The sequence below is a fragment of the Ictalurus furcatus genome, chromosome 1 (genome assembly GCF_023375685.1).
Source record: "Ictalurus furcatus strain D&B chromosome 1, Billie_1.0, whole genome shotgun sequence".
Taxonomy (NCBI): domain Eukaryota; kingdom Metazoa; phylum Chordata; class Actinopteri; order Siluriformes; family Ictaluridae; genus Ictalurus; species Ictalurus furcatus.
The window spans coordinates 5,301,782-5,329,039 of NC_071255.1; the positions used below are offsets into that span (position 1 = coordinate 5,301,782).

General features: G+C 40.6%; 3 protein-coding genes across 5 annotated transcripts in view; 1 reads left to right on the forward strand and 2 right to left on the reverse strand.

Annotated features, from left to right (window-relative positions):
* Positions 1-257: 257 nt before the first annotated feature.
* On the reverse strand, positions 258-8,235 carry tm9sf1 (transmembrane 9 superfamily member 1). 2 transcript variants are annotated; one of them, XM_053621435.1, is made up of 9 exons: positions 8,124-8,235; positions 4,709-4,905; positions 4,471-4,602; positions 4,094-4,216; positions 2,941-3,290; positions 2,489-2,643; positions 2,034-2,219; positions 1,593-1,866; positions 258-1,447 (listed from the first exon to the last, which is right to left on the reverse strand). In XM_053621435.1, exons 2-9 carry the CDS (start codon positions 4,895-4,897, stop codon positions 1,054-1,056), a joined length of 1,803 nt encoding a protein of 600 aa, XP_053477410.1. In that variant the 5' UTR covers positions 4,898-4,905; positions 8,124-8,235; the 3' UTR covers positions 258-1,053. The 2 variants fall into 2 exon arrangements, with proteins under 2 accessions (XP_053477410.1, XP_053477406.1); XM_053621431.1 differs by having other exon boundaries at positions 7,365-8,235.
* A 103-nt stretch (positions 8,236-8,338) lies between these two features.
* On the forward strand, positions 8,339-19,000 carry fen1 (flap structure-specific endonuclease 1). Its single transcript, XM_053621478.1, has 11 exons — positions 8,339-8,457; positions 10,733-10,838; positions 12,212-12,314; positions 12,794-12,896; positions 16,078-16,141; positions 16,290-16,399; positions 16,598-16,734; positions 17,031-17,229; positions 17,915-18,066; positions 18,464-18,578; positions 18,752-19,000. The coding sequence occupies exons 2-11, from the start codon at positions 10,757-10,759 to the stop codon at positions 18,827-18,829; spliced, it is 1,143 nt and encodes a 380-aa protein (XP_053477453.1). The 5' UTR covers positions 8,339-8,457; positions 10,733-10,756; the 3' UTR covers positions 18,830-19,000.
* A 346-nt stretch (positions 19,001-19,346) lies between these two features.
* Positions 19,347-27,258, reverse strand: part of esco1 (establishment of sister chromatid cohesion N-acetyltransferase 1) — a 28,344-nt gene continuing 20,432 nt past the window's right edge. For both annotated transcript variants that reach the window (XM_053621412.1, XM_053621420.1), the window contains exon 10: positions 19,347-25,898. In XM_053621412.1, the coding sequence (XP_053477387.1) occupies positions 25,751-25,898 (148 nt within the window). In that variant the 3' untranslated portion in view covers positions 19,347-25,750. The remainder of the gene's footprint in view (positions 25,899-27,258) is intronic.

The following is a 27,258-nucleotide window of genomic DNA, read 5'->3' on the forward strand; positions in this document are numbered from 1 at the left end:
AGAAAATCCAGCGGTTGTTATTAAACATCTGCACAAAAATTAGAGATTCTTTTCTTTTTTTGTAGGAAAAAAAAGGTAGCTTTATTGAAAAGATTGTATATGTAAATCTGAAATAAGATCACAGTAAATGGTGACTAGAGTAGAACATATTGCTCCCATATCCCACATTATTCAGGTCTGATAAAATGTGAGTCTTGCGAAGTTTTGTCCAAAGACAGGTAATAGTTCACTAAAGTAACAGAGCTTAAACTAGACAGTTCATGTTTTGTATATTTAATTATGCTTAGTTATCCAATACTGCTATAAACAGATTTAACATTAGCATAAATAGTTTCAAGAACTTCTACTTTTGCTAGTTTCTTTCTTGTTGGTCTGATTTTTTTCCCACTTCGTCGTCATAAATATCCTTTCTAAAACTATTCCCTTTATGAACGTTTGACGCGCAACTCAATGCCACAACCTTATTGTCCATGCCACGTAAAACCCCCCGAAATTTAACACATATGCATTTATATATGTATGTACAATATATACACACATACATACATACATCCACCATCGATATGACACTTACATCCCATAAGTTATACATTAAACCATTTTCTGATTTCTGAACCTATAAAGTACTACTTCTGTGATTTCATTTTAAACTGTTCATCTGAGTATTGTATGCACTATGCACTGGACAAACCAAATACCATTACTAAACAAGTCAGATTCAATTTCAGTAAACTTTTGGTGCAACGGAGTAACAAATGAACATGCAGTAGTTTCCCACTCTGCTTTCATGTCGTTCAGATGCACGTCGTATATCGTATAATTTAACTAAACTATGTCATCAAGCGTCGGTCTCTCTTCGAGAAAAAAAAAATCACAAAATGTTTTAAAGAGACGGTTTATACTCCATTTCCCGGAAAAATAACCCTCTTCTATTTTGACGTCCGAAAAACAGCTTCACGACGAAGCGTCCGGCGACGGGGAGGGGGGGTAGAAAAAAAAGAAAAGGGTGGGGTGGGGGGGCTAGTGCATGAATGTTATTACAGCCAGCATCGTTCAGTCCATCTTCAGGCTGCGATAGATGTAACGGATAAATGCCAGCGAGGCCCAGAACGAAACAGTCCCAAGCATGAGTGAGAACACGAACGCGGTGAGTAAGGAATAGCCGAAGAACTCCATGCTCTGCACTAGACCGCTCATGCTCGATCGATTCCAATAGTAGAAAAGCGAGTAGACAAATATGAATAGGCCGGTGGATCCCGTACTCAGGATGCTTCGCCACCACCAGCGGTAATCTTCGCCCGAAAGCAGGAAGTAGGTGAGCGCCACAGAGATGCAGGCTCCCACAGACAGCAGGATGGCAAAGACGCAGAGCAGGATGCCGTAAAGCGTGTACTGCTCCCGACCCCACACGGTCGCAAATATGTAGTAGAGCTCCACTGAGATGGCACTGTCGAATAAGAGGGGTGACACGGACAAACGGAAACGAAATGAAAACGTTAATTTTCTGTTTCAGAGTACACATCGCTGGATAAAGGCTCAAGACCAAACGTAAGACAGCATTTCATTCTCATTCTTATTCGCATACTGGTCACCTGAAAGGCAGGAATCCTCCGATGGCCATGTGCACAGCTGTGTGTTTGTACCAGCGCTGCTCTGGGATCTGGCGGGGAATGTTGCGTGTACGACACGGAGCCTGAAAGCTGCCGGCCCGGTTCTTCCCCACAATTCCCCCAATGACTGTAAGGGGAAAACCCACTAGCACCCATGCCCCTAGCAACAGGAGCACTGTAGATGCGGGGAGTGCCTGTGTGGAACCACTCCACCAGTGTACAGAGTTTACTACACTCCAGGTCAGAAAGAGAGGGGCTGAGAGACAGAGAGAGACAGAGAGAGAGAGAGAGAGAGAGAGAGAGAGAGATTAAGTACAACAAAAACTGCTACACTAATGGCTTTTAATTACACTGTGAACATTAAGACATCAATCAATACAGAGAACAAAGGCCCTATTCAGACAATGTTAAAACACGTCTCACCGGAGAAAAGGGTGGAGGTGAGGATGATGTTCCAAACCCAGCGGTGGCCATGGATCTGGGTGTAGAAGCTACACGAGCAGTATCCCGACACACAGCTAGTCAGCGCATACAGTACGATCGCTGCAGAGTTTATGGCTCCATGCCGATGAACGTTAAACATCCCTAGCAATGCCATGATGATGATTCCTAAGGATGGAAAGAGTAGGCCGGTATATTTTTTTAAGGCATTTGGCAGACTCAACTGAGCAGCTGAGGGTTAAGGGCCTTGCTCAAGGGCCCAGCAGAGGCAGCTTGGTGGAACTGGGCCTTGAACTCACGACCTTCCGATCGGTAGTCCAATGTCTTAACCGCTGAGCTCCCGCTGCCCCGTATTAAATTTATTAAATCCTCTCGCGGTCACAAAAGCCAACATGTGCGTCCATTTAGTTTTTTTTAAACGGTGCGCAGAGTCTTACCAGTGGCCAAAGTAAGAAACTGAGCTCCTACTCCAAGCACGGCGCACAGCAAGCTTTTGTTTGATGGAAATCGAAAGACATCTGTGTGAATGATCTTCCAGCCGTTATCACCCTGATCCAGATCGTCGCAGCTTCCATCTTCTTCTACGTTATATCTGGAACAGTTATACAGTTGAGCAGAACTGAATCAGTAACAGAGCTGCAGACATGACCGGAACGCTTCACCTTCCTCACCGAGTACTATCACACTGAACCATACCTCGCGCTAGCTACACCCTTCCCAGAAATGTCACAATTATTAGTAACCTATTCCTCTCAACCTTGTCTTGATCAGACGATTCATTTCTCCTGTATAAAACGCTACAGATGCTCTAGTTCCGCCACTCCATATCTGAATAGTTTCTCTCATCTCCTTCTTCTGCGTCTCTGATATCATCTCTAACCCTCCTCACCTGGCAAAGTCGTTCTTTAACACCCTCATAAGGATTATGATAACGAAGCCTAGCAGCAGCACCACCAGCACCAACGAGTTGATGATTGACAGCCAGTGGATCTCCAGAGTCTTCGGGAAGAAGGAGTAGTCTCGGAGGCGCTCGGCTCTGCGCGAATGGGGCAAGGAGCTCTCGAACCAGTGGACGCTGTAGGTGTGGGTCACCGAGAGACCTCCACTATTGCTGTTTACCCCGTCATGTCCTCCCTCCTCCAGAGGCACCGGCTTCACATCTTTAACAGACACGTTGGCAAAGATCACAGAGTTGCCATTGTACTCAATATTGAAGTCCAAGTGGGTCCACAACCCAACCTGAGGAGAGGAAAAAAGGCAGGAACATTCATTACACCAGGGTTGTACAAATCATAAACTCATTGGATATCCTACAGCACAAATGAAAGCGCCGGTGTCCAATAACTAGACTTAAAAGCAGCAACTAACGGAACTGGAACTCAAAAGCGTGAGGAGCTCATGGAGTGTGTCATTCCTCTTATACCACTGCAATTTTCCAACAATTCATAAATATCTCCTAACAAGAAACATCACTACTGCACAACAATTATCATTTTTCTGTGTTCATTTTATTTATTTATTTTTTTAAATCCACCTGTTATTAGTCTTCGATTATGTGAAGCTTCCGCCGTACACGTCCCCGTGTATGAGCTGTTACTACACAAACGATGACACGTTAGAACGAAGGCATTAATATTAACCTATTGTTCGTCTTACAGCCAAAACTACTGTCCGAGCCTTGCTGCCATAAAAAAAAAAACCCTTTCTGACCAATCAGATTCGAGGATTCAATCGCACTGTGGTGTAAACAAACATATCAAATGAAACGTTTTCTTTGGGGATGTCGATACACTAGAGATTCTTTCTTTGGTTGTTCCTTCTTCTGAGGAATGAATGAATGAATAAATAAATAAATAAATAAATTCAGGCTAGTAATTTATCCAGCTCTGTGTTCTGACAGTAAGTGCAAGAATAAAGTGTTACTCGGCAGCAGAATATCCAAAGCTGCAATAATAATAATAAGCAAAAAATTAGGACTCAACGTCAGCAAGCGAGGCAGAAAATCAGAGAAGCAGATTCAAAAGACGTTCAGATAGGCAGACCTTGTGACTGTGAGGCAGGAAACCACTTTCCTCCATATATCCCACAAAGCCCCAGATTGGAATATCATCCAGGACAAATTCAAAGTAATACAGCTCTTCGATTGCTTCTCTCAACTGATCCACCTATAAAAACAATACCATCACCTTTTTTTTTTTTTAAAAAAAAACCCCAACAACAACAACAACAACAACATTATACAATACTTCAAAAATATAGATAAAATATTTAGCATGCAAGTCTAATTTGTGGCAAAGAGCATTACACTGCAGCATCTGTCTCATAAAATCAATCACAAATGTAAGTCTGAAAATACGAATAATCCCAAAGAACATGATTATATGACGTAAGGAACGATTGCTGACACAAAAGTAAATACCTCTTTCTCGGACAGCGTGAGCTGACATAATGTTTGTCTTTCATTGTTCTCCCTGAAGTGGATGTTGTATAAAGACTCTGCCATCCTGTCGCCATCCAAAACCTCTCCCAGACTTAAGGCTTTATGGCGCACCTGTGAAATGAATAAATCGACTATAAAGACAACGGAACGATGACGTAAAAAAACAAACAACCAACCAACAAAACTCCAGCTGAAATCAAAAGCCACAATCACCCACCTCTTTGGGTCTGCAGACAGGGAGGGTATAATAATGGTAGGTTTCCTGGGGGTTATGGTAAGGCCCTACTTTATTCACGTAAAGCATGACGGGATCGCCTTCCTTGTAAGTGGCTGTCCAGGCAAGTTGTAGGAACAGAAGGCACAGAAGAAGTAGCCGAGAGCCCAGGATCCAGCCTGGAGTCGCCATCGTGGTCCCTACGTGAGAGCAAACTCATTTAAATGTCACGTTCAAGAAAAACCTTAAAAGCTGCCAAAGTGAAATTTTGTTCGAAATGAATGCGCAGACCAAAACGCTGACGTCAAAACCATCCCCTATCAACCAAGCGATGGATATAAAACTGAACAGAGCGACGGAAGACATGCATCGAAAAAAAACAAAACAAAACCCACAGACAAACTAGGTTTACCGCTAACGAGCGACTACTGAAGAGCAAACTCCGCCCTGGGGGTGGGCAATACAGCACCGTGGAAAGGTTTTAGGGACAGGCAAAGAAATGCATACGCTCATGCTTCTTCATATACTTTAACACCGGAGGCGGAGGTAGAAACCTATGGTCAAATCTGGCGACTTTTTGAGCAGATGAGGTCGATACGGTTCTCAAGCTCACGTCACAGATACCGGTTATATAAGCTGTGGCTCGGGTTTTACGACTCACCACCAGTGCGGAAAGCCTGACCGAGTCGGGTCTCCGTGAGCATACGTTCCCAACGAACAATACCTGGTCACCAACATTTGTCCCGCCCGTACCCTTCTTCACTTCGAAATCTCCTCTTGGCTATGTTTACAAGTAATAAAAGCGAGCTATTACATCCATAACCATTTCCTGCATTTCTATTTCCAGACCACTCGCTACCACTGCTTCTTTTTGTCTGCATTCTCGATAGAAATGGTATTTGGTAAATACGTAAAAAGGGTTGGTAAATAGTTTATTTCTATAAGTAATTAGTTGTGTTTTATACGACTCCTTTAATACGTTCTATTTTAGTCTTTTTCCACTATAAAGACATCCTCCTACTCAGCTGGACACTCGAGCTGTCGATCCAAATCTCACTAGCCAACGAGAGTAAAAAAAAAAGAAGATCTAAGTCAAAATCTTTCTTAAGCCCCGCCCCACAGCCGTGTGATTTGTGCCAGAATTTGTTGCCAATGTAAACGAAAACTCCAGCAGCACGAACGGCGAAAACAAAAGGTTAGAAAACAGTCAAGGAAGCACGCCGTTTACTTGAAGAACGTGTTACATTTTAGCCGCCAATTTCCGTTTCAGGGTGTTCCGTTTCAGTGTCTCTCATTGTATACTTTTGTCCGTTTCTTGGGAAGAAACAAAAACAAACGTCACGTTCAATACTTTCAGCACAAATTTCAGTGAAATTCTGGCACTAAGATAATGCCATACTTGTGTTCCTGCTGCTTCTTTACGTGCAAAATAAAATTAAAAAACCTACGCCGTGTGTAAACCGGAATGCTTTGCATCGGTCCGCGGGTTATTTTCCCATAACAACAAAACACTTGTCTCTAGACCGTGAAGTCGGTGCACAGAACATCCATCAGTCATAGGGATGGCTAAAAAAAATAGCGATTCTCTGATTTTAATCGATCAACGTCGACGACGGTTTTAATTCTTAAATATGTTAAATAAGTTGTTAATGAATTTCACTGTTGCACATTTACAAGGTTTTTAAAATATTTATTTATATATTTATTTACAGTAACACGCACTGTGCAGTTTGTGCTTACCTTGTGTGCACTGTCCGCACGTGTTTATGATTTCTAGTTACAATGTTTGTTACCCAAAGTAAAAGTAAAAAAAAAATAATGAAATATATAATTGTGTGGGCTCTATTGTTAATGCAAACAGCTATTTCAGTAACACAGCTAAAGTAGGAGAGTTTCGGTCACCAGCGTTTAAAACATGGATTCCGTGTCTGCAAAACGAACATTTTAAGTGAGACATTGATCGAATCGAAACCATATAAACGGGAATCCAGTCGCCAAATCGGTCGCGATAACCGGGACTATTTAGTCACTCACGTTACATATACATTTGCTGCCGACGTAATAAACCGCTCAAACGTTACAGCAGTCTTTATATTATAAAACATAATATTTATTAAAAATAAATAAATAAAAATAAGGATTGTAGTCAAGGTGTGCGGTCTCATAAAATTCATAATATTCATTCGCGCTCATTCGCACAGAGCATTCAGCAACCCTTCATTTAACGCGTTTAAATCGCGCTGTGACGTCATCTGGCGACTTCACGCGACGACTTGAGCATGGGGTGGCTACTTTCCCCTGAAAAACACTCAGCAACACAGATAGACAGATAGATAGATAGATAGATAGATAGACAGACAGATAGATAGATATTCACCTGAAGGCAGAACACAGGTAATAAAGTAGACAAAACAGCACAGTTTCATAGACCAAATAAATAAAGTCAACAAAAGACGCTGGAGTTCATCATTTCTACATCCTTAGTTTATAGTTTCATAGTAAACAAGCTCTAACAATGTCCCCCCCGTCTAACTGGATTCATATAGGTGCTAAATTACAGTACAAATCTCACTAGTTTGGCTTTAAGAAGAGGATATAGCTATGCGGCTAGCCTATATGAACTGCTTCCGTACAAGCGAAATGCAACCAAAAAAAAAACCTGTTTCCGCTGCCTGGAATCCAGAAATCCTCCTCGGGGGCAGGAAAAGCAGTGGTGTTCTTTCTTTATCTCCGTATAGTCACTACTGAAGATGTACATGTATCCACATATCTTAACCCAAAAAAAAAAAAAAACCCAACCAAAAAAACAGGTCGGTTTACTTCTGTACCGCATCCAAACGCCTCAAGAGGAGGCGACTAGCTGCGGTATCCACGTCACCTTAAAATCAAAATATCGCCAATTTTCCGGGATGGGCGTGGCCAAGACTAACGCCTCACCTGTTTGGATACTTTCACTTCCTCCTTTGTGAAAACTAAAAAAGCGCAACAAAAATATAGAAACACAGCAAAAATGCTGTTTTTTTTGTTAAAAAAAATATACATATAAATTTGTATACATTTTCAACAAGCTCACTCGGAGGCACTTCCTGTGCTTTATGTGTGTGTGTTCAGGATAACTCGGAACTGTCTAACCTACTTCCGGCTTTAGAGCGTTCACGTGAACTCCGAAGTCGGAAATAACCCGAATACTCGCAGTAATCTGGCGTGAAACTGGAGTTAAAAGGATTGTTGTTAACGTGTTGTTAAAGTGAATGGGATGAATCTGTTAACACCGCCGGAAATCACACGAAAGCGCGGTTTAATTTAAAAATTAAATAAAACTCGAACATAAAGCGACTTAACATTTCAATCACTGAGGTTTAATATATTATTTAACGATTTCACATCTAAACGGAAACTCAAAAGACGGCTTAAACACCTTAAATCACTTCTGTTGTTTTTCACTTTTCACGACCAGCGCAGTCATGTTGGAATAACGTCACAATATCCAGACTTCCCAGTTCCCACTTGGTGGAGAATGCAGCAAATATACAACCTGCAACAACAACAAAAAAAAAGCCAGCGGTGTCCAGGCGATCGCGCACCAGCCCACGATAATCAACCCCGATGAATCGATAGAGCGCTCCTGAGCAACGCAGCTGTGTAAGATCGACTCGTAATGCCTGCTTGCGTAAGTCTTCGCAGCGCGCGAAAAAGACGTGCAGCTCATCCTGTCTCGCGCCCGCCTGACTAGTGTGGACTATCGTTTTTTGGTGAGTTATGTCGTTTGATTATCTTTCGGCTTCTTGCATGTTTACACGCTACCACACTTTCTGGAAGACTGCATGCAGTAGGAGTGCGTCGTGCTACAGAAAAAAACAAACACTTTTATGTCCTTATAAATAGCTCCGCGTGAATGCTCGGTGTTCTCGCGATGTAGCGCGCGAAGTTGTTTACACGTTATAGTTCTCTGGTTTTAGCCTAATAGAGTCTGTGTAGTGTTTTTACTGATAATTCATACATTATACATTAACAGAGGGTACATATACACATGTAATCAATGAGGACTTGTATAAATTATATACAGCATTGATGGCTTTTTCAAAATAAAGGTCCTTTTCTGTCATAAATTCTTTTAAATCCATAGATACAGTACTCAAAACAAACTTTTTAATCATCATTTCTACAATAATGGAATATAATTACCTCAAGAAGATTTAAAAAAATCAATATCTGGCCCAAATATTTTGACATGCATACAACATCAACTCAACGTCCATCTTAAGCATCACCTGGTTTCTTGTTTTTTTTTTTTGTTTTTTTTGGTCTAGTAAATGAAGTGACTCATTTTCAACCCAACCTCTTCAACCTTACTGTTTACACAGAAAGTGTTTGCAATTCCTAATCAAATCAGTCATCTCCAAATTCAGTAAACCATTGTTGTCTGGCCAGTGGTCTTTCCAGTCCATTGGTTAGAGCGTTGTGTTTCCTGAAAGTTCATACCATTTTACCTACGTAGAAGATTCATATCAACATCGTGATGATGATGATCAAGACAAACCTCGCCTTGTGAAAGCCCTAGGGTTTTGTGATCGCAAAAATGAACCGCGGAATCAAGGAAATATTCGGAGGAGTTTGCGATTTTTCAGAACCGTGGCAGATTTTCTACAGGTTTGGGCCGAGAAGAGGTCACGAGTAGAGTCGAGAAGGTCTCGTTTACCGACAAACGTCACTGAGAAAGACAGTGCAGAACAATTTCATGCAATCACATAGTTTTCTGCAAAAAAAAAAAAAAAACTGAAGCAAAATCGAGCGTTTTTGTTTGCAACAATCACAAAATTACGCCGCAAAATCCTGTACAGACTGTTAAACGTCCTGATGGTATAACCCTAGCTACAGTTGCCATTTCCTTTTCAGTTATATCTCTATACATCTCTATAAATTTTGAGTATGTATGTATATATTAGAGACGCACCGATACTAAATTTCTCAGCCGATACCGATTATTCAGAGTGATATCGGCCGATACGATAACCGATACCGATAGTTCTGCCTTTTATGCCTTCTTTTAAAAATAATAATTCATTCCACGATTCTGAAAGAAATGCAGATAAAAACTTTATTCTCTCCATTTCAACAAGTGGTTTCACAGTAACTGGTCTCATCAACAGAACACACGTTACTCTAATTAACATGAACACATGAACTCAATTCTGAAGATTAAAGTAAGATTATTAACTTATTGAATGATATTAATTCATATTAACATTGACTGAATTGTAAAAATCCTCCTGTTAGTCTCACATTCACTCTCCACAAACAAAAGCATTTCTACTTCATCATAAACATCAAACTGCTAATATATAGACTTTTAAACATAAACTTTTTTTTGTTGTTGATGCTATTAAGTCATATTAACATTAACTACATATGAACTACACTACTCTACAAACGTATTGTTCTGCGCAATATATACTTTTTTTTTCGTCAATTCCTCTTCATTGAAATCTTTCAACTTTGTACTGGCGCTTTAGTTCAGCTCGAGCAGCGCGACAAGCAAAAAAAAAAAAATTAGACTCGACGCCGAAACTCCCGCTTCACCGCTGCTCACTTCCGGTGTAAAATTTTAATCAGTGCAGAGATTACAGAGATTACAAACTGCAGCTTTGGCGTCATTCCACACAAGAGACATCGTCTTTACACACAGCACGTAATCGATGTGTTTTCCCGCCCTCTTTTGATTGACAGGATATAATCCGCCCTGATCATCGGATGCTTTTTAACTATCGGCCGATGGCTGATCGCGTGAAAAATTGCCATTTTACATCCGTGCATCTCTTTGTGTGTGTGTGTGTGTGTGTGTGTGTGTGTGTGTGTGTGTGTGTGTATATGTATATATATATATATATATATATATATATATATATATATATATATATATAATATATATATATCCATTTTTATTTAAACACTTTTTGTTTTGACATTTAATATCATTGTTGTTGTTCCAAATGAAGTGTTCGAGTCTGTGTGATCTTTCCTATTCAGTTGGCAGTCCTCCACTCGATCGACATGGGAATTCACGGCCTCGCCAAGTTAATAGCTGATCAGGCGCCGACAGCCATCAGGGAGCAGGATATTAAAAATTACTTCGGTAAGTGTGCATATCGTCATGCCGTGCTATTTCACGGTGCAGCGAGCAGTTACGTGTGCAGCAATCGTCCCGCGCTCTGTTCTTCATGCTGGAAGTTTTCTTTCTACACTTAAAATACATTGTGTCGGGTATTGTTATATGGGTGATGTATAAAATCTACCGTTTTTAAACCTACTTTTTAATCAACAACGAAGAAGGGCATTGTCGGGGGGTATGTATAAGGCATAACGATACTGATATTGGTCTCTTTTAAAATATAAATTATGATTATTATTGTTGTTTTTTTTTTTACCATAGTGCATAAACAAAATATATGCGGAGTAGTTACTGTTAGAGAAAACACATTTATCATCTATATCCATTAAATCAGTGGACAACAAGGGTCTTAACTGGGCGAATTTGATGAATTATTTTGTACGACACCTCCTTAACCTCCTCATACATTCCGCACTACAGGTCAAAAGTTTGTGGACGCCCGACTGAAACGTTTCTCGTGATGTTAAAAACCTTTCGATCTGAAGGTGTGCGATTAAATGTTTGAAATCGGTGTCGTAGACAAAAAATAGAATTGCGCCAATATATCCATTTGTTTCATTAGAAAACTAACATTTTATTTAAATTTTTTTTTTTTTTTTTTTTTTTTTTTTTTTTTTTAAACGGACGACTCGGAGCAAAATATTCCAAAAAGCAGCCAATAAGAGTCCGGCGTCGGTGTGAACTCCTTTAATACTGTTTAAAAAGCATCTCAGGGAAATTCCTCAAGAAATCAGTCGAGAAAACGCCAAGAATACATTTCTGGAAATTCTCGGCAACAAGGGTGTCTACTTTGAAGATGCTAAAATACTCAATTATTTTGATTTATTTCATCACAACATAATTCCCAAAGTTCCATTTGTGTTTCTCCAGCGTTTTGGTGACTTTATTCTTATTCTAAAATGTGTGGGTGGGGGGGAGGGGGGGATAATAAAGAACGAGTGTGTCTAAACTTTTGACCGGTAGTGTACATCGGACATCGTCCCAATTTGTTTTCCACCCAAAGCGTTTTCCAAATGAGGAATTCCTCATACATGAGATCTCCACACAGAGAGCGCCGTCGTCTTCGATCTTAAAAACGCATTACATCCATAACTCAAATGATTTTTCTTTCCTTGTAGTCTGACGCCAGGTGTTTCAAATTGCTTATTATCGCAGCGCCTTAAAAAAAAAAAAAAGCATCAGTGTTTCCGTAGGAACGACGTTACTTACAGGAAGAGATCGCTCAAAATGAACGAACAGCTCTGTTAAAATGTACTTTTATATGTTTCGCTATGTTTGGATCGTGTATAACTAGCGTGAACGCTTGTATTTCATTGTTCTGCTGTGATCACACTTAGGGCGCAAGATTGCCATAGATGCCTCCATGTGCATTTACCAGTTTCTGATCGCCGTCAGGCAGGACGGCAACGTTTTACAGAACGACGATGGCGAGACGACAAGGTATTGAACAAGTCGACGCTTTTCCACAGCGTTAAGTACCTGGAGTACGGTGCTGAGTTAGGACTCAAAAACGTGCAATGTTTTGAGTTCGTTACTGTGAAATAAAAGTCTGTTAATGTATACGTGGACTCGGGTACCATTAGACAAGTATGTAGAGCTTTTATTTTTCTTGCAAAGTGTAAAATCTACCACGTTACAATTGATTTAAATAGTAATGGCAATTAGAAAGCGATTAAACATGTCGCTTGCTTTCAAACTGCGTGGTCAAGCCCGAAATTCGGGGGTGCCGTAAGTGCCTGGTGGTTACTGTAAAACCCCATGTATACATGTACTCTATAGTTTCTGCCTTGTGCAAGAGAATTGTGAAAGGACTGTATCCAAAACATATGACGCAATTGTTCTGTGGGATCATTTAGGCTACTGTATAGTTGTTTGTGCTTAAAATAAGTTCTTTCACGTCAATCCTTCTGCGTTGGCAGCCACCTGATGGGCATGTTCTACAGGACCATACGAATGCTGGACAGTGGCATCAAGCCTGTGTACGTGTTTGACGGGAAGCCCCCTCAGCTCAAGTCCGGAGAGGTAATAAACAGCAAGAAGGTCCTAAGAGTCAGCACATTAGCAGCCGTCCCACGAGACGATCCGAATTTACAATGCACCGAGAGGGAGACTTATTTTTCATTACTTCCAACACTGGTCTGCCAAAGAGAAATGGAAAGAACATTATGGACGTAGATGAAACAGCTGGAGTGTGATAGAAATACCGTTTCTGCATCATTTCGCATCCTGTATATGCGTACCACGGTTGCGCCTTTGTGAATTCCAAAAAAGCTGGGACGCTGTGTGAATTGTCAACAAAAACAGAATGCAGTGATTTGCCAATCTCTTAAACCCATGTGTTATTCACAATAGAACATAGAAAACATCTAAAAAAGTTTAAACTGAGGAAACTTTGAGGTAATTCTGAATTTGAAGGCCGCAACACGCCTAAAAAAAGAGTCACCCTCGTCCCTTACGCCCCAGAGATTTCTCCAGATCCTCTGAATATTTTGATATGATGTACTGTAGATGTAGAGGAACATTATTGTGAAATTGTCCACAGATTGTTGAACCTCTGCTCATCTTTACTTCTGAAAGACTGCGTCTCTAAGATAGTCTTTTTATACCCAATCATGTTACTGACCTGTTCCCAATTAACCTCCAGCTCTTTCTTTTTCAGTAGCACTTACTTGACCAGCCTTTTGTCGCCCCGTCCCAACTTTTTTGAGACGTGTTGCGGCCGTCAAATTCAAAATTACCTTGTTTTTTTTTTTTCCTTAAAGTGGTACATTTCCTCAGTTTAAACATTTGATATGTTTTCAGTGTTCTACCGTGAATAACGTACGGGTTTATGAGATTTGCAGATCATTGCATTCTGTTTTTATTTACATGTCCCAACTTTTTTGAATTGGGGTTGTAAAACCAGTAACCTTCACTTAGATAAGGGGAAATTAATGAAACACACTTTGTTTTTAATCATAGTTTTGGGATCTTGGCTGACATGGTATTAGAAAAACAATTTACATGAGATAAATATTTATATAGCTCCTATATATATATTAGTGAAAGCTGAAACTCCAGTAAGCTGATTTTCCCAGTTAAAACATCCAGTGACTTACATTATGCATGATATGTGAGCATCTATTGTTGAATAAGTCTCTTACATATAATTAGAGATGAACCAGCGATTTTCTTTCTTGTAATAGGTCTCACATTACCATTACACTATGGGAAAACACCTGTATCATTAAAATACACTTGGTATAAAATGTGTAGACAAAAATTTCCGGTTTTTGTAATGTGGGAAAAAAAAATTACACGAACATACTGTAAATCATGTCGGCTCTTTTTCCACCTTTAATGTGATGTAGCAACCAGCAGAATTTCAAGTGGAAAAAACACCGTGAATGCCATCGACGAGTGGAGAAAGTGGGGCACCACGGTGACTGAGATTACAAAGAATATGATGGTAGAATCATACATCAGTTCCAAAAAGTCGAAAACTTGAAAATCAGAGAGGCACGGTCCTGTAGGTTCATTCTGTATAACATCAAGAAAATCAGAACCTCTCTCACCGAACAGGCTACACAGCTACTAGTCCAGGCTCTTGTCATTTCAAACTGGACTACTGCAACTCACTACTCTCACTCCATCAAACCCCTTCAGATGATTCAGAATGCAGCAGCACGCCTCGTCTTCAACAAGCCCAAGAGAACCCATGTCACAACCCTCTTCATCTCCCTCCACTGGCTTCCTGTAGCCGCCCGCATCAAATTCAAGGCCTTGATGCTCACCTACAAGACCTTGTCTGGAACAGCACCCTCCTACCTCAACACTCTCCTTACGTTCCCTCACGCAATGTGCGATTGGTTAACGACCAACGTCTAGTAGTTCCTACTCAGCGTGGCTCAAGGTCCCTTTCCAGAACCTTCACACTAACCGTCCCTCAGTGGTGGAATGAACTTCCAACCTCAATCCGGACCACAGAATCTCTCACCATCTTCAAAAAAACAGCTAAAGACCCACCTCTTCCGTGAACACATGGTCAACCCATAAAACGCCAACCCCACATTATCCTTAAAAAAAAAAAAAAACTTACTCTGGCTCTTGCACCTCATCTCTGCGCACTTTCTAGAACTCAATTATAAATCTTGTACAGTAGCACTACTTGTATTGTTCTCCGCTCGATATATCGCTTTGCTTGTATTTCCTCATTTGTAACTCGCTTTGGTTAAAAGCGTCCGCTAAATGAATAAACGTAACATGTAAACGTAACGCTGGGCGTGTTCCATCTGACCCCTCCCTGCATCCGTCGTATCCTTCACATGTTTGGGTGTCTAGGGTGGCTAGATGGGAGCGCTTTCTCATTAAAAAAATCAAAAAAGCATCCAAGCTCGTCTAAATGACCTCAAACCATGTGGCAAAACGTGTTATGGTCTAATGAGACCAAGGTAGAACCTTTCTGAGCATAATTCTAAAAGATACGTTTGACGCAAAAAAAAAAAAAAGAGCTCATCACCCAAAGAACACCATAGACACAAGTAAAGCATGGTGCTGGCAGCATCGTGCTATAGGGCGGTTTCTCTACAGCTGGGACTAGAGTCAAGGGCTCTAGCCAAGATTGACGGAATCATGGCAAAATGTAAATGGCACAAAACCTGCCGGCGTGGAAAAAAAGGACACTCTGCACCACGCTAACGACCCAAAGGACAACAAAGCAATGCCTTCAGAGGAAGAAGATCCAGCGTTTTTGGAATGGTCCAGCCAGAGCCCAGATCTAAATTCTATTGATTTGATGGATCAGATTCGACGTATTTGCAAGGACGAGTGGAATCAAATCGCCGAACCAAGAGAAGTTTGCACTCTTGACCAAAAAGACAGAACGCTCCTTTGTCACAAGCAATAGGTGCGTTCACAGAGTGCAGGTTAAGCGGCGTGGACACTTGTGCACCCAGGTTATTGTAACCTCGAATTTATTTGATTGATACATCACACTGAAGGTTGACAAGATCTAATTCTGCATTAGGTTCTATATATGGCAGTTCACGAAGGTAATAAAGTCATTAAAGATGGCAGGTTAACACGAGGCTGTAGTGACTGAAATATAATGATTTGAAATTTTTTTTGTTTGTTTGTTTTTAGAAGTAAGAACGTTCCTAATGCCACTGAAACGAACTTTATTGAGGCTGTGCTTTTCTTCCCGCACTTCGGTTTCTCTTTGCAGTTGGAGAAGAGAGGGGAGAGGAGAGCAGAAGCTGAAAAGCTGCTAGCACAAGCACAGGAAACGGGTATGACAGAAACGCTTCACATCCTCGAATGTCTAAAAAAAAAAGAAAATCAAATCTCCAGATTTGAGATGAGACACCTTGGTGTTGGCACAGTTCTGCAAACAGCTTTGTTTGTACGGCCTTGACCTTTCATTGTATCGGTCCATAGGTGAACAGGAGAACATCGACAAGTTCAGCAAACGTCTCGTAAAAGTCACCAAGCAGCATAACGACGAGTGTAAAAAACTCCTCACGTTAATGGGAGTGCCTTATATAGAGGTATTGTTGTTTTTTCCCCCTTCGTTCAGCAGAATTCAAATTTCTTAATGATTATTCCTTTTGATTTGTGAACGTATTTACACTCGAGTGTTAGATGTTAAAACGAAAAGCTCTTCAGGTTCAGTACACACACACACACACACACACACACACACACACCGAAACGGCACGGACGCTAATGAGAACGTTCTTGTCCAGGCTCCGTGTGAGGCCGAGGCCAGCTGTGCGGCTCTGGTAAAGGCAGGAAAAGTGTACGCCACGGCGACCGAAGATATGGACGGATTAACTTTTGGAACAAGCGTCCTGCTGAGACACTTAACCGCCAGTGAAGCCAAGTACGTCGATCAAGCTGTTTTAGGGTTACTGATTCTGTCTTGTTTCATGCGGCATCGATTCTAGACGAGTTGAATTCCGCCCAAATTCTGGACCGATATTTCTTCAAGTGTTGTTTATGTTGAAAACTAAGATCTCGCCAAGAAAGCTGAAATCCAGTAAGGTTCCGATACAGTTAGTTGAAGCACTAATATCAACTCTGCTCACTGTGTGTGAGTCTATAGCAAAATAAATAAAAAATGCATTGTCACTTTTGACGACAGACGTTTTGACGGTTACGTTTTCGCCTCACTTGTAGGAAACTCCCAATCCAGGAGTTTCACTTCAGCCGTGTTCTGCAGGAGATGAGCTTGTCACATCAACAGTTCATCGATTTATGCATCCTACTGGGCTGTGACTACTGCGGCACAATCAAAGGAATCGGCCCCAAGAGAGCAATCGACCTCATCAAACAACACGGTTCAATCGAAGAAATCCTCGACAACATCGACCAATCGGTGAGTTCGCAAACACGACCCCATTTAGCGAGAAATCCATCTCTGCAGTATTTGTGTTCGAGTTTGAAATACCGTACAATATCATGAAAACGCGTCGAAGACGCATGCTGTTTATGCCAAAACAGCCTAGGCTAAAGCGAACGGGTTGGACGTTACATCCAGCCCTTTATCCAGAGCCGGAGAAGTACTCGGTAGTCTCCATCAGAAACAGTTCCTCGTGCTAGTCGTCATCATCAGGGTCTAAGAATACGATCAAGTATAAAGTACGCGAGTATAAAGAGCACGTTTAAATAAATCGGATAATTAGTGCGCATTTAATTGTTTAGGGAAGAGGTAGGTCTTCGGTCTTTATTCGAAGGAAGCCACGGGAGGTTCCTTCCACCACCCGGGCGCCAGTACAGAGTAGAGCCTTGATGCAAGTCTTTCTCGTATCCGAAGAGATAATGGATCGAGTCAAGCCATGCTCGAGCTGTTTAACATGGTGCGGAATTTATTTTTAATAAAAATAAAAAAAAAAAACCCATATAGATTATAAATCATTTCAAATCATAACTGAGCGTATAAACTTGGTTAAACGTCTCCTAGTCGAGAGTGACACCGTTATCTTGATCTTACTAATGTTAATACGTCTCTCTCTCTCTCTCTTTCCTTTCACGCATGCGGCGTGTTTGTCCGAATCCTACAGAAACACCCTGCCCCAGAGGACTGGCTTTACAAGGAGGCTCGAGCCCTGTTTCTGGAGCCCGAGGTGGTGGACTGTACCGCGATGGAGCTCAAGTGGAACGAGCCTGACGAGGAGGGACTGGTCCAGTTTATGTGCAGCGAGAAGCAGTTCAGGTAAGCACGGCTGCGTCTCGCTAGAAACCTCTCCACGATCTTAACAATACCGATCCCTCTGAAGGATTGAGATGAATTGTTAATCTGATAAAACTGTAGAGTCTTCTGAATTTTAGAGTCCAGGTAGTGTCAGGATCATGCTTACTTAAAAAAAGCGTCTAGTCTTCATGCAGTCCTTACTATAAAATGTTGACGTTTTAAGGAGAGGAGAACATTTCAGACACGAGGCAGAGCAACTCTGTAATAACGAACAGCCATCGGAGAGAGACGAATGAATATGGCATGGGAATGATGCTGAAAAGCACCCAGCTATTCGGTCTAGTGCCTATGTACACTATTTAACAGTTATTATTGTTATTATTATTATTATTATTATTATTTTTGTGTTCATCGCCAGTGAGGATCGTATCCGTAACGGCTGCAAGAAAATAATGAAAAGCAGACAGGGGAGCACTCAAGGGAGACTGGACACGTTCTTTACCGTCACAGGATCCATCTCTTCTAAACGCAAGGTGTGTACAGCGGTTTACTTTTGGTTTGATAGAATGTTTGCATGTTGCTGCGCTGGATGAGGAATATTTCAGCTGCTCCAGAAAAAAACCCCCAAAATCTTTCCTTACTGTGCATCCCCAAGCTTCGTGTTGGTTCTGAGTCATTTTGATTTCCATTTTTCATGTAACTGCAGGAGCCTGAAGTAAAAGGCTCAGCCAAGAAGAAACAGAAGACAAGTGCAACACCAGGCAAGTTCAAGAAGGGAAAATGAAGGAAAAAAAAAAAGTCTGAAGTGAACATCTGTGGAACTACAATGGGCTGGAACAGTGGAATGTGCTACGACAGTCCTCGCGGTGCTTGATGTGCTTGATGTGCGTGATGTGTGACACAATGCTGCAAAACTTCCTGTTTGAATTAAATAAAGAAACTTTTCTGAACAATGCTTTTGTGTAAAAGGTATTTAATTTGACGGGGGGGGGGGGGTCTTAAATCCCATTGTTCAGTGTACCTGTTAAATAGCGGTAGGACAGTGGTAAAGATGTTAAACTACTGATCAGAAGGTCACGAGATTAAATCCCAGCACTGCCAAGGTGTCACTGCTGGGCTCTCGAGCAAGACCCTTCACTGCTCAGGTGTCGAGTGCAACCTTCTGCGTGACCGTGACTCGGGTAGAGCGGGTTGTCTAATAATCGCAGGGTGGCGGTTCGATTCATGGCACATGCACCTCCACATGCCGAAGTGTACCCCCAAACTCCAGATGGCAGGCTAGTGAGTGTGTGTGTGAATGGGTGATTTCATGATCAAGCGTCCAGAAACTTTTGGCCAAATAGAGTAGATCAGTGGTATACAATACAGGGATGTACCATCAGACATGGAGGTGTTCAGAACCGGCCGCAATCGAGAGTAGTAGATGTTCCTTATGTACATTACTTTAATTATCAAATACAGTTCAGTGGTAAAAGTATTTGCCCCCATCCTGATATCTTGTTTTTGTGTAGGTCTCATACTAAATAGTTTTAAACGAAATAGAATGTGAAAGAAAGGCAACCTGAATAAACACGCAATACAGTTTTTATTTGTTTAATTTTTTTTGTTATTGAAGTAAAAAAAAAAAACACCACCGGGGTTATACCCCTACCCTTTTATTATGTGTGTCCTGGGAGTTTTAATGACCACTGAGAAGTCAGGACCTCAGTTTAATGTCTCATCCAAAAGACCGTGTTTTTACAGTATCATGTCCTCATCACTATAGTGGGGCATTAGGCCCCACACAGACCACAGGGTGTGCGCCCCCTGCTGGCCTCACTAATACCACTTCCAGCAGCAGTCTTAGTTTTCCCCAGGAGGTCTCCCATCCAGGTACTGTCCAGGCTCAACCCTGCTTAACTTCAGTAAGACACTAGGGGAGAGCTGCAAGGTGAAATGGCTCAGGAAATCAGGCCTGCTTGTGTCTAGTCCAGCTGAACCCCATTATGAATGCAGTTTCATGGATTTGGGGAATCGGTAACTATAGGGACAAATACATTTTACACCAGCCCAGTTCGTATTGGATAACTTTTTTGCTTCAATAATCATTCAACATTATCATTTAAAAACTGTATTTTGTGTTTACTCAGGTTGCCTTTGTTTTATCTTAGATTTTGTTTTAATTTCTGAAACTATTCAGTATGAGATATATACACACACAAAAAAAACCACCCCAGGAAAAAAAATACTTTTTCCACAGCACTGCGCATGCATTACAAGTTCTCCAAGAACCTATGGTTGCAATCCAGTACTAAGGTGAGATAGTGAACTGCCTTTTGGACCAATGGATTGTTCATTTACCTAAAGGTAACTTTATTCTTAAAAAAAAAAAAAAAGCCATACTGGAAAAATTGACAATTTACAGAGCAGCTTATTAAGACTTATTTTTGATGGATCACAGGAAAGTTTTTGCCTGTATTGTGCACCTGCTTAAGGAATCACTGGAGCCACCAAACAGAAAGCTTCATTCTGAAGCAATAGATTTGTTCAGTGCAGTGATTCTTATAAACAGTGGCTTTGAATGCGCGTTCAATAGACTGTAGGGTCTTTGCAAGCTCACAGCGGATGTTTTATGTTGCTGCATCGTTACGTAATTCAGTAATGTCAGTCGCTTGACCTTGATGTAGGACTAATGTTGATTTGCTTTGTAATTTGTTGACTTCCTGGCCATAGAGTTCAAATTGCCTGGCTTAAGATCGGGTCTGCCTGAAACGCTTATTGAAAGGTCACACATCGCAGGTACGGTTACGCAGGGCTAATTGCTCCAACATTATCTAACGTCAGGTACAAACCAAGTTTGAGGGTCATTCTGTATCCTAGCACAGACACCCCACCACCAGACATAAGGTGTAAATTAGCTCCCTTTAAGAAGGGTCAGCAATTATAGATTGGCACAATTGCTCCAAGGCTAGCAACAGAGGAGTGTGATGCAAAGTTTTAATAAGGGTGTCACGAGTACCTCTATACATAATCTTTGACCAAAGTTTTTGAGGTTTGGATTAAACCCAATTTGCTGTAAACCCCCTGCTGTAAGAAAATACATTTGTAAAAAATCATGGGGGAAAAAAATCAGAGGAAACCGGGGAGGGGAGCTTGTAGCTAATGTGCTGAGGAGGATCACTTGGTGGGAAAAATATCAGTGCCGTTGTTCCACTCACTTGACCTGGAATTGTTCAGTCCAGTGCAGAGCATATAACGTGTTTAAAAATGGAGACCCAACCCTGTGAAAGCATAACGTAAATAATATCCACACCGATTATAACGTCACGTAGACGGCATTCAAATTCCTCAAGCCTGTTCGAAATGAATGTCCAAAATACAAACCATGAGTGTTAAGTGCAAAGCAGTAGACTTCACAAGAAAAAAAAAATGACTCAAACCTATAGCATAGTAGTTATAAAGAGAGCTCAAATATTTTCTTAATAAGAAGAGAGAACACCGTCATCAATGGAATGGAAATAATAATAAGGTTCTCCTACACCTGTAGCTGTCACAATAATCATAGCTAGCTCCATCTCGTTTTCCTGTAGTCTGTTGTTGTATGGTGTACGACAACAGTACTTATTGTGAATACTGCGTCATCGGTCGCTACACGCACGACTTTGTTGGAATATTTCAAGGGGCGCACATTAACAAAGGGTTATTCAGGAATACACAATCACCCCTGCTGGTTAAGAGACGTGAAACAGAATCATGGTTTCACAGAACTAACCTGTTATGCTAGCTATCCCACTATAACAAAGTTAGCAGGGGCTTTGAAAACATGTAATTAAGAAAACTCATAGCTATAAAACATTATCTTAGTCTTATATGATTATATGAAAAAGTTCTACACACACGAAAAAAGGTCGCTTGACACTCCCAGAAACGTGTCTATGATTTGATGAGTTTCCTTTTGATCAGTCCACTAAAGCCAAGTTTGACCAATTCAAAAATCAATTCAGTAACTTTATTTAGAGATTATGCATAATAATGTATTCGGTTACCAAATACGTTAAGAAATATTAATTTGTTTATTTATTGAAATCATTCTGGAGGGCACTTGTTTGTCATATTTCGCCCTGTACATCAAAAAGTCCAATAATAATTTGTGTTTGTTCGCTCTTTTAGCTTTTCTGACCACTTTTGCGATCCTATTCGATGAAATATTGGGCTTTACATATGGTAATATTCACTTCTAAGGAATCACACTAACCTTGACTTTGCAGCACTTTTTTTGTGGATGCTGATCCTCAATGGTTAGGGACCAGGGCTCCTGAGGAACTTAACCTTCTAAGGCACAATTTTTTGTGGGTGATGAACAGAGTTCTTTTCTGCCACTGTTTCCAGCAGTGTCATTATTATCTGTAGCTCAGATCCCAGTTGAACACGTTTACCCCGATTAACAAGGACGGATGTTCAGGTAAACCGCTGCTAGCTTCTCAAAGTGAATGTGTTTGGTAACGTACAAAGAACAGATTGTTCCAAGCGTATTGTTGGGTGTAGGGCAGTGAGAATACAGTCAAGGGCAAAGGTCATCCCTTTTGGCCTTTTAAAAAAATAAAAAATAATAATAAAATCTGCTCAACTTTTATAATTACCATTATTGTAAAAACAAAGCAGTTCAGATCCAGTGCTGCTGAAAACATGGCACTGTGTGGCTGAGGCTCATTTTCAATGTTCCTTTCCGTCTCATTACATCTTTGAGAAAGCTTTTCGTAAACAAAAATAAATATGACCAAAAGTTATTTCTACAAAAAGACACTGCTTCAGCTGTAAACTAATATTCGATTGAAATACACTGACAAAACCAAAATGTACAAATTCTGAAATGAAACTGAAATGCTGTGATATTTCGAAGGTTGAACGGATCAAAAACGATCTCTATTGCTGCCAATGCCATGCATATCAAGCTCAGTATATTCCAAACAGAATACAACGTATACGGTGAATATGCGATGAAAATAGTGGAAATTATGTTAAAGGGAAACCTGAATTTAGAGAACCAGACGTATTAAAAGCATTCAGCATGTGGAAATGTTTCGCTGGTGCAAAATACAAAATCATGAATATTTTTCAGGCATTTTGTCATTTTCCACTTTACCCTTATGTAATGTGAACACTGAATCTGCAAGTGCAAACAGTTTAAGCTTACACTATATGGCCAAAAGTATTTGGAAACCGGACCATCACACACAAACAGTGCTGTGAAAAAGTATTTATTCTGGTTTTTGTGTCTCTCATTCTAAATTGTTTCAGAAATTAAGACGAAATCTAAGATAAAACAAAGGCAACCTGAGTAAACACAAAATACAGTTTTTAAATGATATTTATTGAAGCAAAAATGTTATCCAATACCAACTGGGCCTGTGTGAAAATGTATTTGTCTCCATAATTACTAATTCCCAAATCTACTGTATGAAACTGCATTCATAATGGGGTTCAGCTGGACTAAACGCAACCAGGCCTGATTACTGCAAACCCTGTTCAATCACCAACACTTAAATAGAACTTTTTCAACAGCATGAAGCTGGTTAAAAGGTCTTACTCAGTAACACACCATGGCAAAATCAAAAGAAATTCCAGAAATGATGAGGAAGAAGGTGATTGAAATACATCAGTCTGGGAAGGGTTACAAAGCTATTTCAAAGGCTCTGGGACTCCAAAGAACCCCAGTGAGAGCCGTTATCTCCAAATGGAAAAACTCTGCACAGTAGTGAACCTTCCCAGAAGTGGCCGACCTTCCAAAATTCCTCCAAGAGCACAGCAACGACTCATCCAGGAAGTCACAAAAGAGCCAAGGACAACATCAAAGGACCTACAGGCCTCTCTTGCATCAATAAAGGTCACTGTTCATGACTCCACTATCAGAAAGACACTGGGGGAAAATGGCTTCCATGGAAGAGTGGTGAGGTGAAAACCACTGCTAACCCAGAAGAACATTAACACTCGTCTGAATTTTGCCAAAACACACCTTGATGATCCTCAAATCTTTTGGGAGAATGTTCTGTGGACTGATGAGTCAAAAGTGGAACTGTTTGGAAGACAGGGGTCCCGTTACGTCTGGCGTAAACCGAACACAGAAATCCACAAAAAAAAACATCATACCTACGCTCAGGCGTGGTGGAGGCAGTGTGATGGTGTGGGGATGCTTTGCTGCTACAGGGCCTGGGCAACTTCCAATAATTAAGCGAAACATGAATTCTGCTCTGTACCAGAAAATCCTAAAAGGAGAATGTCCGGTCTTCAGTCTGTAAGTTGAAACTCAAGCGCAACTGGATTATGCAGCAAGACAATAATCCAAAACATAGGAGTAAATCCTAGTCCTAGAAGTAAGTGAAAGACTGATCTCCAATTATCAGAAGCGTTCGGTTGCAGTTATTGCTGCCAAAGGCAGCACAACCAGATTTTAATTTAAAGGGGCAGTTAGTTTTTCCAAATTGATAGGTGTTGGATAAACTTTTTTGCTTAAATTAAAACAACTGTATTGAGTGTTTACTCAGGTTGCCTTTGTTTTATGTTGTATTTCGCTTGAAGATCGAAAACTACTTAGTATGAGATACACAAAAACAGAAGAAATCAGGAGGGTGGCAAATACTTTTTCACAGCACTGTATGTGGTTCTTCCTCAAACTGTTGCTGCAAAGTTGCAAGCACACAATTGTCTAGAATATCTTTGTATGCTGTAGCTTTAACATTTCCTTCCATTGGAACAAAGGAGCTCAAACCTGTTCCATGACAGCATGACAATGCTCCTATGAACAAAGCAAGATCCATAAAGACATGGTTTGCCAAGGTTGATGTGTTAGAACCCGAGGGGCCCAAGATCTGATCTCAACCCCACTGAACACCCTAGGATTAAATGGAAAGCCTACTACACAGGAGGTCTTCTCACTTGCCATCAACGGTCGACCTCACTACTGCTCTTATGGCTGAATGGGCACAAATCCCCACAGTCACGTTCCAAAATCTAGTGGAAAGGACTTTCCAGAAGAGTGGAGGTTGCTATAACAGAAAGGAGAAGCCAACCTTGTGTTAATGCCCATAGTGGTAGTTTTTGGAATGGGCACATATGGGTGTGATGGTCAAATGAGCACATACTTTTAGCCATTCAGTGTATGCCTAAATGTTTGGATAAATCTAGTCCCAAAAGTCAGATCAATGATCCTACCTGAGATGGAAAAAAAAAAGAAGAAGAAGAAAAAAAAGAGAAAATGTTCTGTTATTGTAAGGTAGCCTCAGGAGAGAGACATTGTTTGCAGTAGTATATTTCATATATTTTCCCCTATGTTCAACGAGGATTAGCAAACATTGATTTTGTAACTGTGCTCTACACAAAATGGCTTCTACAAGATATAGGAAGTCTTAAAATAGGCTTTGAACTAAACCTGAGAGAACTGCACACGCTTTTAACCAAACTTAATCGCTATATGCTACTCTGAAGTCTTACCCAATGCACATTTCCATATGAGATGGCCTTGATGAAGTAGACATCATAATTGCATAAGGCAGGTATACATGATTTCCACTGGTTGAAAATGTTACTTATTGAATATAACCTATAATAGCTCCGTTTTCTTGGGTCCATTTTGTGTTTGGATGCAACGGTTGAAATTGTTCCTCTAAAATTGCTGTAATATTTGAGGGGAGGGACTTTGTGAAAGTGCTGGGTCCGTTTATGAGTGTCGTCAGTTTGAACGTGTCCCACTGATGAAGTTGTACACCAGAAACTGTGAGGTTCCACAGTAATGAGTAGCAAAAAGCTTGCCGTCAGGTGTTGGGTCTGAGAAAGCAATCTCATCTTTGCTTAAATGCGACCCATAGATGAAATTGTTCCTGAAATGGAAAAACAAACTGTGTGAGTGAGAACATGACGGTAGAAAATTTTAAATGTAGAGTTAAATGTAGAAAAGATGATGTATTTAGCAGTTAAAAGAAGAAACACATTTCCAGTCTAAATACACTGATTACTGATAATGGTGTATATTAGAATTTATAAAGTATAACGATTATAAGTCTAAACACAATGATTACTGATGATGGTGTATATGAGAAATCAGTGTATTTTGACTATTACAATTCTAAATACACAGATTTTCAAATAAAATAATCACTGGGAAAGAAATTTGTTAATTAAATGAATTATTTAATTGAATTATAAAGGCACTCTAGTTTTTATTTTTTTTACTGTAGATATGTTACTACAATCATTTGGATGGATAGAGCTAGACTACAAGCCCTGTTATATTGTGTGAGAGTGAGTCATTCAAGGAGTTTGCTGTATATTTACTGTATTATTCAGCTTTAGCTGTGCTAATGTTTTTGATAGCCTGGAGAACAAAATACACATACAGAAGGCTGTGAAAAAATTGTCTTTATGGTTTAATCTTTTGATCTTTTGTTCAACTTCACAAAAATTCTCTGCCCTCATGGATACCAAACAATTGCAAACACACAACACGGGTTTATAAAAAAAAAAAAAAAAATTTTTATTGGCACCACTGAATAGAAGCCGAGTCTGAATATAATGCCTGATGAGGTTGGAGAATACATGGCGAGGGATCTGAGAGCGTTCCTCCATACAGAATCTCTCCAGATCCTTCACATTTCGAGGTCCACGCTGGTGGACTCTCCTCTTCAGTTCACCCCACAGGTTTTCTATGGGGTTCAGGTCAGGGGACTGGGACGGCCATAGTAAGACCTTGATTTTGTGGTCAGTAAACCATTTCTGTGTTGATTTTGATGTATGTTTTGGATCATTATCCTGCTGGAAGATCCAACCACGACCAATTTTAAGTTTTCTGGCAGAGACAGTCAGGTTTTCATTTAATATCTGTTGATATTTGATAGAGTCCATGATGCCATGTATCCTAACAAAATGTCCAGGTCCTCTGGCAGAAAAACAGCCCCAAAACATTAAAGATCCACCTCCATATTTAACCGTGGGCATGAGATACTTTTCCGTATGGCTACCTCGCTGTGTGCTCCAAAACCACCTCTGGTGTTTATTACCAGTAGTTTTGGAGACTTTCTGACCACAAGAGGCAACTAACTTCTGCAATTCTCCAGCTGTGATCCTTAGAGATTTTATGGCCACTCGAACCCTCCTCTTCAGTGTGTTGAGACAATATAGACATTAGGGATGTCAGGAGAACCGATACTTCGGTACCAACGTTCTTAAAACGTGACGGTACTT

Coding starts and splice junctions, on each gene's coding strand:
- tm9sf1 (XM_053621435.1), bottom strand. CDS start 4,897: ATGGCGACTCCAGGCTGGATCCTGGGCTCTCGGCTACTTCTTCTGTGC. Junction 3,291..4,093: donor TCCTGCCTCACAGTCACAAG/GTCTGCCTATCT, acceptor TCCTCTCCTCAG/GTTGGGTTGTGGACCCACTT. Junction 2,220..2,488: donor GTTTCTTACTTTGGCCACTG/GTAAGACTCTGC, acceptor TTCCATCCTTAG/GAATCATCATCATGGCATTG.
- fen1 (XM_053621478.1), top strand. CDS start 10,757: ATGGGAATTCACGGCCTCGCCAAGTTAATAGCTGATCAGGCGCCGACA. Junction 16,735..17,030: donor TTAACCGCCAGTGAAGCCAA/GTACGTCGATCA, acceptor CCTCACTTGTAG/GAAACTCCCAATCCAGGAGT. Junction 18,067..18,463: donor TGCAGCGAGAAGCAGTTCAG/GTAAGCACGGCT, acceptor GTTCATCGCCAG/TGAGGATCGTATCCGTAACG.